This window comes from Barbus barbus (assembly GCF_936440315.1).
Source record: "Barbus barbus genome assembly, chromosome: 14".
NCBI classification, from domain to species: Eukaryota; Metazoa; Chordata; class Actinopteri; order Cypriniformes; family Cyprinidae; genus Barbus; species Barbus barbus.
The window spans coordinates 1542954-1562178 of record NC_136742.1 but is presented as its reverse complement, the minus strand read 5'-3'; the positions used below and the strand labels follow the sequence as shown (position 1 = coordinate 1562178).

The 19225-nt window shown below is 37.2% G+C and overlaps 1 protein-coding gene and 1 pseudogene across 2 annotated transcripts; one reads left to right on the top strand and one right to left on the bottom strand.

Annotated features, from left to right (window-relative positions):
* Positions 1-28: 28 nt before the first annotated feature.
* Positions 29-11874, top strand: LOC306880143 (protein THEMIS-like). The gene is made up of 6 exons (XM_079433473.1): positions 29-376; positions 954-1091; positions 3005-3466; positions 4638-5695; positions 8814-8934; positions 9407-11874. Exons 1-6 carry the CDS (start codon positions 286-288, stop codon positions 9580-9582), a joined length of 2046 nt encoding a protein of 681 aa, XP_079289599.1. The 5' UTR covers positions 29-285; the 3' UTR covers positions 9583-11874.
* Positions 11875-11909: 35 nt separating this feature from the next.
* Positions 11910-18777, bottom strand: LOC306879927 (protein leg1a-like; annotated as a pseudogene). Its single transcript has 7 exons — positions 18607-18777; positions 16303-16451; positions 15033-15115; positions 14776-14948; positions 14164-14251; positions 13800-13999; positions 11910-12061 (listed from the first exon to the last, which is right to left on the bottom strand). The product of its transcript is annotated as a protein leg1a-like (transcript).
* Positions 18778-19225: the final 448 nt, after the last annotated feature.

Here is a 19225-nt window from a genome sequence, read left to right as displayed (position 1 = left end):
GCAGATACCCGGTGCAGCTTTGCTTAACAATGCGTTGAGTTGTGGTCTTTGAGCTGTACTCGGCTTCCTGTCCTCCTCCGCTGTGCCTCACAGTCTCGTTCTCAGTCTGCACCGCTGAGCTCAAGGGGCCTCTGGAGGGGCCAAAGGGCATCCTGGAGTTCCTCTGCCACCCGGCCCTCCATTAACCCTTGCACGGGACGTTTCATGGATTGGCGAGGTACAAAGCCTCGTCTCTCAGCCCTTCCAGAGCTTTAAAGCGTCTCCTCGTAAGAGCGGCAGCAGAAGATGGCTACGACGCTGTATGAATTCACGCAGTTTCTGGATCCTAAAATGTTCCCCAGAGTGCTTCAGATCCAGTCAGGAATATATTGTCAAGGTAAGAGTTACCTGCTCATAATCCATCTGCTCCTCACAGTCAAATAATAGCTGCATTTCTAACATTGTCAAATCTAGAAGCGCTTCTGTACACTTATTGGTGTAGGTGAGAAACAGTTTGCCGCAGAGAAACAGCATGTTGAAATGGTCAAAAATTAATACTGATCATTCGAAAGCTTGCTGTTGTTTTGTTTTGTTTTTTTAAATAAAGGGCGAAATAGGCAACCTAATCCTGTTACTCAGTTTGTGTTTAAGCTTTGTAGACAGGCACATTTTTACATATGAACCAATAGCAGCTTTCACAAATATGCCATAAAAGTATTCTTTGTAAACGTTTAAGAGGTAACTCTAACTAGCAAGAAAAGCACTGAAATTATCAGTTGAAGAAACTAAGTTAAATTCATTTTCAAACCACATGATGCCGAGCGGAAACCCACTTCTTTCTGATCTTTTTCTCGTAATATGTCTTTTGTGATGTCATTTATCTGCTCACAATAGAACTGTGAAGAAATCGTTTTACTGCAACCGAAACGAAGTGGATTGCAATACTTTCAGCACTTTAACCATTTCTTTTTCAGGCTGCGTGTATGAGCTGTTTGGGAGAGAGTGCTCTCTTTCCACAGGAGATTTGCTGAAAATCATTGATTTGACCATCACTAGATTCACTGCTCAGACCTCCAGCAACACTGAGACTGAGATTCCTGTCGAATACCCAGGTAACAGAGTTTCAGTGGACAGTAGATGTTGAAAACCTAAGGCCATAGCACTTGTAACTAACCATTTGTGTCTTTGATTAGCAAGTGATCTGGTTATTGTCCATTGAAATGCATTGTTTAAATCAACAGAAAATAGCTAAACGTGGTCGGATCATTTGCTATAGAAATCTACAATTTATCTCTGTGTCACCAGTTGAACATTCATTCATGCATTTGTGTTGTTAATGAATTTACTTCAAAATGTATTAACCTTGTTTTGGTAATGATTAACGAAAGATGAAATGTTTAAATTAAAATGCTTAAAGAAGCTCACATACAGAAAACAGGCTAATAACAACAAAACCATGTTTTGAAGTAAGCGTGTGTGTGGTGTAAGATGTCATCTTTACAGTTTGTTCAGTCTTTGTGTCCAAAAGATGTCAATGGAGGAAGTCTTGTTGCAGATCTCTCACCTGCTCATCCATGATCATTTTACATGGTTTTTTACAAGTTTGTGAATGCTTTGAATACATTTTATATAATAAAATAATTATAAGATAATCTGTTGCTTCTGATGATGCCAGTTCTGTCACATGAAATCCATTAATTTACAAAATAAGGTCAAATTTGACTATTTTGTTTGCCTATATTCTTTCAATTTATTTGTACACAGTGACTTATAACTTCTATTTGTACCTGAGAAGACTGGCTCTTCCGTGTGATAGTGATGTTATCAGTGTAGGTTAAAGTGACAGTGCTTCAACTCTCTTCAAGTTAAAATCAACCCGTTTCTTAAGTCGCAAGGGACTCAATCATTTCGCTGGTGATGTTGTTATTTTACTAGCATTTTGGCTGTTTATTAGTATTTATAACGCACATATTAATTCTGCATTAGCATTTGTAGATCCCTTAATCCACCATATACCTAACCTTAACTACTAACTTACTAACTGGTAATAAGCAGTAAATTAGGCGTTTGCATAGGGAAAAGGCATAGTTAATCGTTAGTTAATAATGAGCATTGACCCATAAACTAATATGTGTCCCTGCAGCACAAAAGCAGTCATGAGTAACACAGGTATATCTGTAGCAATAGCCAACAATACATTGTATGGATCAAAATTATACATTTCTCTTTTATGACAAAAATCATTAGGATATTAAGATCATGTTCCATGAAGATATTTAGTAAATTTCCTACCGTAAATATATCAAAACTTCATTTTTGATTAGTAATATGCATTGCTAAGAACTTCATTTGAACAACTTTAAAGGAGATTTTCTCAATATTTAGATTTTTTTGCTCCCTCAGATTCCAGATTTTCAAATATTTGTATCTCAGCTAAATATTGTCCTATCATAACAAACCATACATCAATGGAAAGATGATTTATTCAGCTTCAGATGATGCATAAATCTGGATTTTGAAAAAATGACCCTTGTGACTGGTTTTGTGGTCCAGGGTCACATATGTGACCCAAATATCATTGTGTTGAACCTGATGTGAACAGCAACTAATATGCAAAGAGGGAATTAGAGCAAGCTGTGTTACCTGTTATGTGCAGAGGTTTGATCCTTCTGTCTTTGTGATCTGTGACGTTCTGCTGCTCATTCATAACCATAAGGTTGTCCTAGACAGGATTTTCCTTAGCCGAATGTTGAAGGGACACTGCTGGGATGGCTTGAGGACGAAAAGCTCCGTCTTCACATGGATAAGTCAGATATAGTGCCCAGAGTTGTTTTTATTTTCTATCGGTCATGTCTTACAAGACTTTGACTGATGCATCAACCAAAATAATAGTGGTGTAATGCCCTGTTAATGACTCACTAAAAACCTTGTGTGTGTTTGTATTTTTTATTACCCACATTCTCTTTGCTGTCACCACTTTTGGTCCGTGTAGGGACTAACATTGTCTTTGTGCTGTTTGTGACAGGATTGTTCAAGCTAGTGGCTGACAGTCAGCCGTACCAAAGCATACAAGAGATAGCAGACTCAGTGAAGATCAGCTCCCACAGACTGTCCCAGCCGGTATTCCTCAGTGGTTCGGTGATTCAGTCGGCACAGGGTGTCATACAGGAGGGAGACAGCTTCAGAATCACCGCCGTCACCCCTGAGCCCAGCGGTGGACGAGTGCAGTGTGAGCTGCTGCACAGAGAGCCCAAGATCTGCTTCAGCCTGAGCTTCTCCCAGCAAGGCCACTTCACAGAGAGCCAGGACGACCAGTTTTACACCCTGAGAGAGATAGCGGAGTGCAAAATCTCCAAAGGCAGAAAGAGGACTGTAGCCGAGGTCAAAACGCTGCCAAAGAAGGACTTCTTATTCTCAAATTTGCTGGAGAATGTATTTGGAGAGCTGAAGCTGACTCCTGTGTATGAACTAAAGGCTGTTTCACGACGTGAGTATCACACTAGATTCATTCTAGTTGTTAATAACAGTATTATAGCAAATCAGTTTCTTAATCTATCATTTTTGTCTTGTTTTCCTGTAAAAATATATATGAACATCCTTAAAAAAACCAAAGATATATTAAGAGAAATTCAACAAAATTTAATAAAGAAGAAATTAAGGTCATGCTTTATTTTAAGGTCCAATTTCCGTTATTAACAAACCATTAACTATGACTTTTGCCTCAGTAAACACCTAATTTGCTGCTCATTAATAGTTGTTAGGTTTAGGTGTTGGGCAGGATTAGGGATGTAGAATATGATTATGCACAATATGTGCTTTATTAGTACTGATAAACAGCCAGTATGTAAATAATAGGCATGATAATAAACAACTAATTAATAGTGAGTATTATTCCCTACACTAAAGTGTTACCAAAATTAAAATCAATAAATTATTTGTCAATAGTATGAGAAAAAATACATTTGTTTACCGCTTTGAATTAAGTTTTTTTTCTGAAACCGCTGGCATGTATATTTCTTTACTATAAATCTTCATGTGGTTTCTGATAATATAATTCTTTTTACATTTATCTTATTTAAAGGATATTTAGAGATTTTGCCGACACTTTACAAGAAGGTTCTATTTGTTAACATTAGTCAACTAAATTAGTCACTGATAACTAAAACTAACTAAACTAAGACTGATAAATACCTCTAAAGCATTTATTAATTTTAGTTAATGTTAAATTCAACATTTACTAATACATTATTAAAATCAAAAGATCTATCTGTTCAAATTATGGACCTGAGATACCATAAGCGAACAATAAACAGCATCAGCAAACATTAATAAATGCTTTAACAAATAAATTGTTCATTGTTAGTTCATGTTAATTCATGCATTAACTATTGTTACTAGATTAACAAAAAAAAAAGACCAAAAAAAGACTCTTTTTGCTGTGTGATCCGGTCATTGAAGATGAATTAATTGTTTTATTCATGAACGATTAGAGAGAGTTCTTTGTAAAAATGCTTATAAATCCATTTATACATAAACCATCACATTTAATTCAATGGGACAATTACAGCGGTAGTTGGCTTACACAAAAATAAGTCTCATAGATAAAGCCATTGATAAAGGTTATTCCTCTTTTAAACTTGGACCCTTTCTTCCCACAGTCAGTGAGAAAATTCTGCTCATCCCGTCAAATTTGGACGTGGAGGTGGTGGACGTCACTGAGCAGTTTGATTGTGACTCCTTTGTGCAGCCTCTCTCTCTTATGGACGTTTTCAAGAGTCCTCCAGAGTTTTTTCCTGCGGTGGCCAAGTTGTCGTGTGAAAGACCTTTCAAGCTTTCTCCAGAGCTGGAAACACTCTTCAATTCCAATCAGGTGATCATTCATCATGCTTTCTATGCAAAACGAATACTGGCCTCGGAAATGGGTCGTGAATCAACCAGACACTTTCTTATTCCGGAGTCCTACAACGGCCGCTTCAAGCGACGGCCGCGCCAGTTCCCCACCGCCTACGATCTGGAGCGCGCGCGCAGCGAAACCGAGCAGATACGCGTGGTGGCCACCAGGGAGTTTGAGTCTGTCTACAACGGGCTCGCTTCTGTAAGCGCTGGAGATGAGTTTATAGTGGCCAAAGGCAAAAGCTGTGCGCTTTCACACAATGGAACCAAGAGGGCAGCCGATGCTTTTCAATGTCTGAAAGTCACAGGGACGGAGGCGAAGGAGCCTGTGCGCCTCCCCATGTGTTTGGAGGGCGGATTCATGGAGCTAGTTAAAGATAAGCGCCGATACACCATTGCGGAAATATGCCGATGGTTCCCGCTGCCCTTCAATGTCAAAGTGTCTGTGCGAGACCTCTCTTTGAAGGTGGACGTTTTGGCTGGCGTGCCCGGTCTGCACATTGAGGAGGAGATCTCTGACCCTTGCCTCCTCATATCAGACACTGACCTCTCAGAGATCAGGGAGGTGCCAGTCAATCGCACAGACTTGATCCTCAACATAAAGCAGCGCTGGGATGGCCAGAGTCCAGGATGTAGTGGGAATTCAGTCATAGAGGAGATCTCAGAGGACTGTTACTACACACTCAGGAGGTACGCCGTTACTACCATCACACCCCCTCCACGGCCTCCCAAAAAACCCAAAGACCCTCCACCTCGACCTCCCAAGATGCTGTCGTCCAGATCTGAGAGCGCAAACAGCGAAAGCTCCAGCTGCTCTCCACAGGTAATCTGTATTTGGTAACACTTTATTTTAAGGTGTCCTTGTTACATGTACTTACTATTACAATAACAATTAATTATGCATAATTACATCCAAGTAACCCTAAACCAAACCCTAATCCTAACCCTAACCATATAGAAAGTACATGTAGTTAACTAATATTTAAATGTATAATTACACTGTAACAAAGACACCTTAAAATAAAGTGTAACCCTGTATTTCATTGCATTTGTGTCCAAAACGCTTCATCCTTTTGCGGTTTAGTGTTGGGTTCACCTATGGTGACACTCAAATTTGCTGTGCCAAGCAATAGCAAGCCTCTTAGTTCAGCAGTCACTTCGGTGTGAGCGAATATTCGTAATTTAGCAACAAAGCAAAACTGAAGATCCACAACGGACGAGGATCATCATAATTTGATCTGTAAAAAAGAGACTGCTTGTAAAGAAGGGTAGCACTTTACTTTAAGGTGTCCTTGTTACATGTTACATGTACTTACTATTATAATAACAAATTATGCATGATTACATGCAAGTAGCCCTAACCATAGTAAGTACATGTAGTTGTATATACATGTAATGTAATACAATGTAACAAGGACACCTTATAATAAAGTGACTTTTCTAGAAGTTATTTATAGTTGATTTGCTTGCCAGTAGAATAGCTTTGGATGTTTATTTCACTGTCGTTATTCCTTTATAATTCATTGTATTTTGTGACCGCACCATTGGACAACACACCATTCACAGACCATCTGATGCATACTGCATAGAAAATGACTAGAGCTGGCTGAAATCACCCGTTCCTGTCCGACGGCTTTGTGCAAGATCCTGGAGTCAGGGTGCATAGAGGTAGCAAACTAGTATATGATGAACTAGTCACTGGCTTTGAAAGTAGTTCTTGGATTTGCCAAAGTTCGTGGCTTCATGTGTGTGAAAGAATATTTAGTTTAAAGCGCTTAGAAGCAAGTAGCCAAGCGAGATCTTTGGGTGGCATGTATTTCTTAGCCAGAGTGGACCTGACTTCATGGAAATAATCAAAAGTGAGGCTACATGAGACTCAAAGTGCTTACTGTAAATCATTTAAGAGTCATAAAGAGTAATCATAAAGAGCTTGTGTGCACTGCAGGCTTGATGAGAGCGCAGAGATAGGAGAGTTTCATGCTAAGCCAAGTACACTAGTTCCATCCACAGAACACTTGTAAGTAAAATAAATACTGAAGCTTTAAGATAAAGCGAAGAAAATACATGAAATCAAATTTATGGTTTATGGTAAACTGCAAGAATGAGTTTAAAGCTCCTTAAAACAAGATACATTTACTTATAAGCAAAACTGCATATAAACATAAGATTTGTTTTCAAACTTTGTATATATAATATAATATAGTACATATTTAGTTTTTTAATTAGCTAAGACACCCACATTGCTGAGATAAACCTGCTTTAAATAGTAATCAATGATAGTAATAACGTCATGTGATATGATTCTCAGCTTCGTGTGACTCCCTCAGAGAGAAAAACTGAAGATGTGTAATAAATGCTTACATAAATGCATACTATTGTGTTTTAGATTTTGATAGATTAGCAATTTTATTTCACACAGAGATTCAAAGGATATGTTATAGTTACCAACATGTAATATTTATGTAACACAGAAGAGAATATTGAACACAGAGTATTTATCATAAGTGAAGAAGAAGCCAGAGATCTGCCTTTAAGAATCAAAGAGTCTTTCCATCAAGATAATGGCTCAATGCACATAGTTAGAAATCCAGAAATACTTGTAAAAGCAATTGCAGAAATGATCTGTGAACGGTGTTTATCCACCGACCGTCTTCACCTCACCTGGTAAAGCTTTGCTACAAAACACATAAGAACACATCCACACCGATTTAACTTGGAACGTGGCATTTTATTAGAAATGATTTGAACGTCTGAATCTGAAAGTGTAAAACAAACTAAATGTGACAAATTCAGTAATGAGTATCAGAATATATTCAGAGACATATACGTATGAAACAAGCTGAATATGCATGCAGATCTGCATTTCAAATGCACATCAAAAACAATAATAACACCCTTTGCACAGCCATGCAGTAGCAGGAGAATAATCCCACAGAAATATGGCAGAAGGCTAATAAACCTGTTGTAAGCGCCTCCTAGTGGACTCTTTTACTAAATCAATGCAAGAACTCAACTGTTCAACTGAGATGTTATTTTACAGGCCAACCTCACAGACACTGTAAGAGGAGGATAGAAAGACGTTACAGGGATTTATTGTTAAAACATTTTATTTTTATTTTTTTTTGCATTTTATGCCTGGCCTACAATGACATATATGTAAATACATTAATGTGGCATATGTGTCCCTGCAGCACAAAACCAGTCTTCAGTCGCTGGGGTATATTTGTAGCAATAGACAACAATACATTGTATGGATCAAAATTATACATTTCTCTTTTATGCCAAAAATCATTAGGATATTAAGATCATGTTCCATGAAGATATTTTGTAAATTTCTTACCATAAATATATTCAAATGTAATTTTTGATTAGTAATATGCATTGCTAAGAGCTTCATTTGAACAACTTTAAAGGAGATTTTCTCAATATTTAGATTTTTTTACACCCTCAGATTCCAGATTTTCAAATAGTTGTATCTCAGACAAATATTGTCCTATCATAACAAACCATACATCAATGGAAAGATTATTTATTCAGTATTTCGAAAGATTGACCCTTATGACTGGTTTTGTGCTCCAGGGTCACATATACAGTATATGTTGCTATAAAGCTTACATTGCAAGGCAATATAACATAAAATCACATAAATGCATTTTACACGATGTGTTGACATCACAGTTAAATTAACTGAAAGGAGGCTTTTTCGTCAACAGGTTTTGCTGTTGTTTATTTGTTTTAGTACCATGTTAAACAATAGTAATTTCCCCCCAAAACTCTCAAAAGTCATTTGTTCAAAATCTGCTCTCTGATGATCTGTTTGCCGATGATTTGTATTAGGAGTGTTGAAAAGATTAGTTTTAAGAAACTTTTTGAACTTTTATATTCACTTATTATATACACTGTGTAATGACATAATTAATGTTCTGCCATCCCTGTCACAGAGTCTTTGTGTTGAACCTTTCAAGCAAGATGACTTCATTCAATGCAGTGATTCAAAAAATGCAAACGACCAAAAGATTCCCATTAGTCCAGTCACTTTGCCCAGACCTAGCCTGCAGAAAGGTAGGAGCATCCTCCCTCTTCAGTGTTCATCAGCATGTTAAATGTGAAGTGTGTCTTTTCAGCATCGCTAGCATTACCGACTGAGTCACAACAAAAATGATGACTGTCTTCAAACAGGTGTCCATGGGCCTCATTTATAAAATGTTGCGTTAAAACTGTCCTACACTTGTTTTAAGATCATTTCTCAAATGTGTCAGCATGCTTTTCTAAATCTGGCCATTGCTGTGGATTTTAGTGCACACACTGATCAGATCTCTGCCTGTGTTTGATAAACGAGGCTCCTGAACACTCTGTGCTGCCAGAGCCGTGTACACTTTTAGGACATCGACCCACTAACTGCTTATTTATAATCAGCTCTTGACATGAGAAGGTGTTTTAACATAAGAAACAGGTCACACTTCATCTTTAACAGGCTGTTTTAAAGCTATTATGTGTGTGTTTGTGTCCTAACCTTCATTTTTTTCACCCTCAGATCTTGCCAAGGGCCGAAGTCTGGACAACATATCCATCACAAAACATGAAGATGATGATGACGAGGATGTGCATGATTATGAATATATCGATGAAGATCAGATTGACAGCATAAGGAGGACATACAATGAACAAAACATTAACACAGGCAAAGGAAAACCGAGTAACACAATATAAGTGTGCTATGAAGAGTATGAAGTTCACTATGGCTGTGTTCCAAAGCCACTTACTTTAATTTCACACGATGAGACTGGCATGGCCGAAGTCTATTTAATAATCACGTAACTTCACATGACTATAAATCTGATGGAATGCAAATAATGTATTAGGTTAAAGGTCTGTGTTTTCAAATCCCAGAGCAAAAATGTGCCTTTTATTCCTGTAGGAGAGCAGGCATGAGGTCCAATCTGGAACTGCCTTTCTTATTGGGATTAATGCCAAACTTCGAGTGAACGGGGTAAAGTTCAAAATCATCTTTGTTTGGTCTGACCCTGAGGTTAATGCATGTTATATATTCATTCAAATGCTTTTCCTGAATTAATGCAAGGTCCATCAGATATTATGGTGCTTATATGAACTGGTATACTATCCGTTATGAAACCGTTATAAGTGAAGCCAACAGTATATAATCATAACAGTTTTACATATCATATTTACTCCTTACCATCTAAGAGAAATATTTCCAGACAACACATTATTCAAAGTCACAATGCAGAAATAAGAGAAAACTGAACTACACTCATCTCAGTAGCCAGACCCCGTAGATCGGCTAATGCTTTAAAAGCAGATTTACATTTTTTATCAGTTTTGTTTTGAAGTATATAGCTGTGTATGATCAGAGAAGCGATTGCTACTTCAGCAGGGTTGTGCTCTGAATGATTAAAAGAGCATCAGTCGGTCCATATACACAAATCAGAGCGTTGCAAACTGTTGTCAGTCTTCACAAAAAAAGTGGGCTTCCTAGCACATTCAAAAATTCAGATATTGTATAGTATGTTCCATACAATATTATGAGTATGTTTTGAAAAATTCATTCGGGCTGTAAATGAGAGATATTAATAAATCCTACAGAAATTGATTTCTCAAAGCCACTCTTTTTAAAAGGAGGTTCACATCCTGCTGTTACTCACAAAGTGTCCAAGCGAATGCACGTCACAGAACAGATGCCAAAAGCTTCATTTAGTGTCTTTTTACCGATGCGTCCAAGACTGTTGTTTTAACCTGCGTTCACATTGGTGTGCGAGCCGAATAGTGTTACTTTATTACAATGACTTTTATGAAATACCACCACCCTGGCAACATGGCTTATGACAGGAATTCAAATTGAATTTAAAATGTTCAAATTTAGTGGCATTGGGGGAGAAAAGTGCAATAATGACAACAAAGCTGTTAGAAATGGTCTTTCTATTGCTAAGCCTCTGCAGGGAAGCATTGGAGGCTTGTGGATCATGCACTCTCCGGATCATGTCTCTTTTCATTTAAATCTAGAAGCCTCTATATGAAAACACCTGCTCGAGCTCAAATGAAATGCGGGGAACTTTTATTAAAATGAATATTAAATATTAAAAATGCAGCTAACGTAGTTCTACACAGCAATAAAAACAAAGGTGCGTGTTCTCTTTCCTTGTTGTGAAAAGTTTAAAGCGCGTCGAGGTGTCTTGTCTTTATGTTATCTGACTAAAAACTATTCATACTTTGAACTATTATTATTACAGTATTTATTTAAAAAATGTAGAGTGCCTTAAAAATAATGATCACAACACTGGAGAAACAGGCTTATACTGATTTTCTCGTCCTCCGAATTATACTTATCAATCCTGTTTTTATAATCATTATCATTCAAAACAATGAATAAATTCAGATTAGAATAGAATTTGATTTGAAATAAAACAGGAATATTTTTTTTCTACAACAACAACAGTAGTGTTTACAACAGCAAAACCACCATACCCTGTAAACTCAATAACAACAACAATAATAATAATAATGATATCATTCCAGAGTAATTAAGAGGTGCAAAACATGTCTTTAACATTTCAACTTAAAATGGACTTTTCTGTTCTGTGTTTCTTTTTCAAACCTGCATCGTGGCATTTTCTGCTGTATCAATACAGACGCATGCATATGGATGCACATACCAGCGAGGAGCACAGCCGTGTTGCATCAGCCCCTTACTTTGAGCACCTGCCCCTCCAGAGGTCTATATATAGATTATGGTTATATATAGAACTGAAACTGGGTGTGTTTTTTACATTTTGTGGAGAAAGAAACATCGAATTTTCTGCATTTTGTCTGGTTTACTTTGAATAAATGAGATGGAAAGGATCCATGTTTGATTTTTTCATCTGTTTTTATTATGTTAAAGATACAAATGATATGTTTGCTGTCATTGTAAAACATGTGGGATGCAGCAGTGTTGTGGACACAGCAAACCTCTGCAGATTAATAAAGTATTCACTGTAAACAGCTAGAAACAAGTTTACTCTACCCAGTTTTTATATTGATTAGAGATTGGTGGTCATCTCAGTCAGGATTGCTATCAGGCTGGTAGCAGGGCACTTGGGGTCAAGAATGAGGTCGTGAAGAAGGCCTTGACCTTTCTCCCGAGCCTGAGCTGAACACATAGCACTCCTCCAGAGATTCACGAGGGAACCACCTGTTTCCAAATAAATAAATACATTTTTAAAAAATCTAAATAACCTGGACTGAGACTGGGTGTTTTCATTTATATTGGTGAATATTGCAAATAGTCACTTGACAAAAAAAACTGAAAATAGCCTGGTAATCACTCTACAATTGTGCAACGATTTGAATTTACAATAGTTGTGCTCTACTACAAGCAAACCAAAAAGCTCTTTGTGCAGCATAATGAAATCATGTGAAATTATTTCCCACCAAAAATGTGCATTGCACAATCTACTCTGATCACTGTTCACTTTTTTATTAATCCATCGATGTTCTGAGCCACAAACGCATGTAGCATGGTGCAAACGTCTAAGAATTTGAACTAGTGCTGTCAAACGATCAATCGCATCCAAAATAAACATAATACATATGTGTGTGCTGTGTATATTTATTATATATAAATAAATACACACACATGCATGTATATAGTTAAGAAAAATTTTGTGCGAAAATGTGCTTTTAACATACTATCTTTGTATTTAACAAATGTATTTAGTTAGCACTTGTAGTACACTTGAACCCATCTTTCATTCACTAGGACACTCAAGTGGTGACTAAATACATTTGTTAAATAGAGATAGTGTTAAAAGAGCATTTCAGCTCATATTCATGATGTCTCAAAATAGCATAGTAGAGTACACTTAGAAGACCTTAAGTTTATCTTAGGAAGTACTAAAGCATCATTTTTATTATATTAAGTACAAAATTAGTGCGCAGAAATAGAGCACGTTAAGTACATTATGGAAGTGCACTTGTTTTTCACCTGGGTGTACATGTAAATATTTCCAAAATATATACTGCATGTGTTTGTATTTATATATGCATAATAAATATACACAGTACACGTACATATATTTAAACAAAAACTTTTATTTTGGATGTGATTAATCATTTGACAGCAGTAATTTAAACATTTAAATCAACGTCTTTGTCAGATTGTATTATTCCTGCGAAGCTTGAGATGCTCTTGGGAACATCTACAATCACGCTGGAGAACATTAGCATCAGGTTTTGTTCATGTTGCTCCAGTCCTGCTGTCATTAATGGGATAGTTATCATTTACTCACATATATGTCATTCCATGTGGATATTTTGAATAGACTATCATTGTATGAACAAAATCCCAGAATGAAAAGGTGAGTGAACAATGACAGATGTTTTGGCTGAACTATCCCATTAAAGCAGAGGGGTGACATCAAATACAAAGACATTCTCAAATTAAACGTTCTGGCTACACTTTATCTTGATAGTCCACTTTAGACATTCTACTATAAGTAACTTTGTAACTACATGTCAATTAATTCTCATTAATTTGAAACTGCATGTCTACTAACTCTCAGAGTAGACTGTTAGGGTAGGTTTAGGGTTAGCAAAGTTGCAAACTTGCAAAGTTTCTCATAGTCAGTATGTTGTATGTTGTGGACCCATCAAAATAAAGTGTTAGCAGATATTAAGCAAACAGTTTACTAATACTCTAATGACTGCTAGTTGACATGGAGTTGCAAAGTTACTTACTATTAGTAGAATGTCTAAAGTGGACTATCAAAATAAAGTGTTACCAAAGTTTTCAATTGTATTTAATGGATAAAAAGAAGATGAATAAAAATGGAAAACAATGATTTATTACAGCGCTGAAGCAGTTTCACTAGTGGTCTGGACCCAGAATGTATAGCTTTTCTCCCTCCCACCATTTCCTCTGATATTCTTACCAAGCAGTTGATTGACACCGTTCATCCAGCGAAGATGTGGTTCTCCTCAGCGCTGAGATCGGCGATGTTGGGTGGTCTGTCAGACTCCTGCAGAGGAGCCATGAGCTTCTCTGACCTCTCCATGATGGCGTGGAAATGAGCAGCTGATACATATGCAGCCCTGTCCAAACCACACCTCAGGAGAGGAGTACAGCTTCTGCCTACAGCACACAGTTCAAGAAGCCTTAAAACCTGTTTGATTACAACATAAGGCACCTGCCAAAACAAAGCTTGAAGAATATCCACACATATTAGGTTACAGGAAATGTCACTGAGCAGCAGTTTGAATGCTTTATTAAGTGAATACATATATATATATATGGACCTTTCACTGCAGGCCGAGGAGGTGGTTTGTAGAGACACCACAGCAGTCTGAAATCTGTGTCGTCAGAGTTACTGATGTGCTGCAAAGACTACAGAGGAACACAGAAAAGAGCAATGGCGAGAAAACTGTCCCTTTGCTTAATTGATAATATGTGCTTGAACCTTTTGCACAAAGAAGTAAACATGGTCAGTATCACAAATTTGCTGGCAGACCTAGATAGCTGATTAGAGAGACTAGAGAATCTAGTTTTCTTCATTTAATGTCAAAAGTATATTGATTTGTCATTGATCTGCGATATGGTCCTTTGGAGCCCACTGTGTATAGATGCTGTAACTGATTTCCTTTTCTTTTTTACGTTTTTTTTTTTTTTTGGAGTTCACATGTCTTGTGGTGTCTGTGTACAAATATTCCACATGTGCATGCATGATAATTGCTCTTCTTAAACTCTTGTCACTTTGGAAAAAAAATCTGCATCTGCTGAATGAACAAATATAGGGTGAATTCAGTTTATTAGGACATGTTTTCCCAGTCATCTCAATGGCAAAAAGTGTCCCATTTGACCTGAATTCAAGCTAAATGTGCATCTATCGAGAGTACCTTGAAAAATGACACCTGGAAAAATGTTTCCCACGTAGTCATGTTATCAGGATATTTGGTGGAACAGTCTGTGAAGCTGGAGCAGTAATCTGCTGGAACCTGGATGTGCAGCTGAATCTCACCCTTCCCAACTACACCTGTCTGAACTGCTGCCAGGAATGGAAGCACGGACATGTAGTAGTTCATACCTAGAGAGAAAGTGGCAAAATGAGAAAAGACAGCATGCTTCACTTTACATGCATCTAGTGGTGCAAATATAGAGCTGCACTTACATGCACGCCAGCTCTGAGGAGAGATGCAAACCGGTTCTGAGCTTTGCAGTCCACATGTGTGTGGCTTGGGTCAGTCAGACGGCCTGCGATATAAATAGAAACAGCCAACAACCAAAGCTGAATTTCCCTGCTTGTACTGTAGATTTCCTAATCACAAGTACATACCCAGACAGCAACATAGTTTTAGCCCAGATCCGGCCCACATCTGGCCGTGTGAAATCCAAGCAGGTGGGCCGACACTGCTTGCTGTCTGGGTATGCATTCATATCGACATTCAGATGTATATGCAAGGTAGCTTACAATGTATTTTAATTATTCACACACACAATTTAATGGTTTTTATACAGAGACATTTTTCAGGTTTCCTGCATTGTGAGGCCGTTTTTGTTTTTCTCCATAACCCAGCACACACACATGATGTGTTCTATTATTTATTGCCACCTATAGGCTTAGGATACCTTATACCTTGTTTCATTGTTACTTTCTTGTATTGCACATTTCTATCTTTATTTGTTGGTAGTTGTAAGAAGTAGCGTAACTATTTAAATTACTTTATTAAACTAATAAAACTGATTACTTTTTGATTTACTATATTTCTAATGTTTTCAACTGTTAATCATGTTGAAGCATGTAAACCAGACAGGATTAACCTTACAGTAGTTCTCAACACTGATTACTGTCAGACTTTCAAAAGCCTTCATTGCTTGAATTAAGATTATAAAAAAATCATTTTAAAGCACAGCCACCACAAAATCAGACTTTAGCTCCTCTTTGCACTTTGAGATCATTCTGAGGTTAAATACAGATATAAAATCATAACAAGAAATCGTTTAATAGCTATGATACTGTTTTTGAAATCAAATGCTTGCATAGCTATGACAGGAAAACTGGCATCTAACAATGGCTTGGAAAAAAACAGTTAATCTTAAAAAATGAAGCATATACATAAACTCAAATAGGAAATAAAACAGTTATTGAATAAGTGCATGTCCTATTCTGTATCCTAAGCTCCTATTTTAGAGCAATAAGTGCAATTTATGAAAGAAGTCAATTAAATCTGTGTTTGTGTGTGAAAATATTCAGATGTAACCCCCTTTGTAATTGTTAACATCTTCAGTATCTGTAATTCAAATACACATTTTTTTCTCAGAACTGTAACTGATTACAATCACATTTATTTTGTAATTAAATGATATAATTTTGTTACATGTAACTAGTTACTCCCCAACACTGTTTATCATAAGTGGCTGGTTTCCTATTGTTACATCACAGAGGTAATAGATCATATCTGATCTGAGCTTCCAGCCCAGCTGCAGAGGAAGACTCCACAGAGGACTCTCTTTGTCTCCAGGTCCCATGGAGCTCATGTAGGGATCAGTAGAATTGTACTAGAATCAGCAGCTTGTACAAGGCCATCCTCTGTGAGCAGTGTTGGCAGTAATGCGTTACAAAAGTAATGTATTACAGTAACGTATTACTTTTTCCTGTAACGCAGTAGTGTAAGGCATTACTAATGCTTTTTCAGTAATATTTTACTCGGTACATGTTCAGTAACGCTTGCGTTATAACAAACTTTTCGCCCGCAAGACATTAACAAATAAAAAACACCGCAAGTTCGTTCTATTTCCTGTTCGTGGTTAGTGAATATACGCGTGAACTTTTTACTTTGTAACGCGTCGCAGAATGATTTCTGAACTCGAGGTCTGAGGCTATTGGCCCCGCCCGGTTCGTAGTAAGCCCTAACGCGCAGTGGAAAAGCAGTTAATGGATGAAAATGGCAGAAGACAGTACATTCGCGAGATGGACGTACGCGCATTACTTCGATTTTGTCCGAGATAAGGACAAGAAGAACGTTATTGTCAAATGCAACCTTTGTATAAACCCGAGAGAATTATCGACATCGAGAAATAGCACTAGCAATTTAAAAAAACATCTCGAGCGTTGCCATGCGACCACTCCACTTACAGAGATCTTACACTTACAAGATCCCTGTGACCAGCAGCAGTGACGAGGTAAGCTAACGTTTACATGATGACTAGCTAGAATTCTATTTAATCTAGTTCAGGGATGGGATGGGATTATTTTGTATTTAAATACCTTTGAAAAAAATTAAATGTGTTTAATCTTAGTATTTTCGTATTTTTTAAACTAAAATACTTTTTTTTTTTTTTACCAATTAACCTTATTAGACTGCATTAATGGGCAATATATATATTTTGAGTACATCCGTTTAAAATACAAAACACTATTATTTTGTAATAGTATGTTGTATTTAAATGCATTTAATCTTGTATTTATTTTTGTATAACCTAATCAATACAAGAAAACACCAGTCTAATAAAGAGGTTGATTGGGAAAAAGTATTTTGTATTTTGAAAATACAAAAATAAAAGATTAAATGTATTTGAAATCATGACATCCCTGATGTTCTTCATATAGATCTGTATGGATCATATAGTTCCTGGAGATACCTTTCTGCAGAGTTCAGTTCCAACCCTGATCAAACACACCTGTTAATTATCAAGTGCTCCTTCAGATCCTAATTAGTTGGTTCCTTTGTGTTTGCTCAGGGTTGGTGCTGAACTTTGCAGGAAGGTAAATCTCCAAAAACAGAGTTGGGGACTGGGTCAAATGTTATAGCCATCTACAGACCTATATACAGCAGCATAACGTGAATGTATGCTCTTGCATCCGACTGGAACAGACAATAAATATGCATATGTGTGATTTAGCATTGCATGATCATGAACTGGAATTTTTTCAAATTTTACTTAAATGACTGAGCCATACTTCCTGTTAGGCCTTGTAGGCCCAAGCACTTAAATTTCATTTTTGTATTGAAAAGTGTGTCTAGTTCTATAGTTTCATAGAGCCAATAGCTAGCTGTCTTGTTGTTGTAGCCTAAGTGGATTAATTTAGGCTATGTTTAGCCTGTTCATTTCTATGGCCTAAAATGACTGAGGTTGAGGGGTTGGTCCTCTAATTGCACTTTATACTGAGAAAGCTATGTTCATCATGCTCACTTTGTGCATGACAGTTTTGTGTTGTGACCCGCTTGAATTTAAAGTGAATAAAATAATGGCAACAATAAGAAAAGAAAAAATCTGCATCTTGTCATGGCATTGGAGTTTACATATAGTCCTGTTGTGTCTAATATGAATATACCCAAGATATTGACAGATATTGCCAGATAATCACTTTACCTCTACCCTACTTTTAAGAGACTTAGATCATTTGTGATTCTGGCTGTCATCCTTTCTTGCATTGCCTTGAGCCTTCACGTTGCCAATTATAAACTATATTGTTAGTAGCCTGGATAGGCCACAGTCATTATGCTACATCATATTGCTTTCTACTGGATGTAAAACGCTCTGCAGTACATTTTGTCATTTTAGAATGTTAAGTTCTAATTCTGTAGTTATTTTGGTGAAAGTAACTAAAAAGTAATATATGAGTCATGTAACATATTACAATTCTGAGACAGTAATATTGTAAGGTAAGGGATTACTTTTAAATAACAGTAACAAGTAATCTGTAATGTATTACAGTTTGGAAGTAACTTGCACAACACTGTCTGTGAGTAATCCCAAGGGTTTACCTGGATCACCCCGTCGACTGTGGGCAGCTGGGAAAGCTCGCTTGGGGCTTTGTCCCACTGAATAGGAAGTCCATTCTCAGTCACTACTGCTGCCTGGCCGAGCAAAGCCAACAAGACTACAGCAGCCACTGCTCTGATGAAATCCATGCTGGGGAATCTAGTTGGACTGCCGAAGTGCTGTGGTCAGTGGAAGAGCTTTAACTTATGGCCAACCAAAGGACTTTGGTCCCAAACGGAGAAAGGGTCAAACAGGACTGTGGGTGGGGATCGATGCATACGAGTAGAGACATTCTCTCCAATTTATACATTTTGATAAACACTGATAAACATTTTTAATGCTCAATTTTCTCAATACTGTACACTCTCAGAAAGCAGTTGTCACTCAAAGGGTACTAACATGTGCATTCACGCATTTGGAAGACCCTTTCACCCAAAGTGACTGTGATTGAATTCAACATTTTATCAATTCATAAGTTGGTTGAAGTAGTGCTGTTTGAGCTACAGGAACTATTAGGACCTCTTGGCACTAATAGCCGACTGACAGCGGTGTCATTTAAGCGACCCATTCAACAACGGCGACAGCTGGAGGATGGGT

What these genes read in the sequence shown, in the direction of transcription:
- LOC306880143 (XM_079433473.1), top strand. Translation starts at nt 286, where the DNA reads ATGGCTACGACGCTGTATGAATTCACGCAGTTTCTGGATCCTAAAATG. An exon ending in ACTAAAGGCTGTTTCACGAC is followed by an intron (nt 3,467 to 4,637) that starts GTGAGTATCACA and finishes TTCTTCCCACAG; the next exon opens with TCAGTGAGAAAATTCTGCTC. An exon ending in CAGACCTAGCCTGCAGAAAG is followed by an intron (nt 8,935 to 9,406) that starts GTAGGAGCATCC and finishes TTTCACCCTCAG; the next exon opens with ATCTTGCCAAGGGCCGAAGT.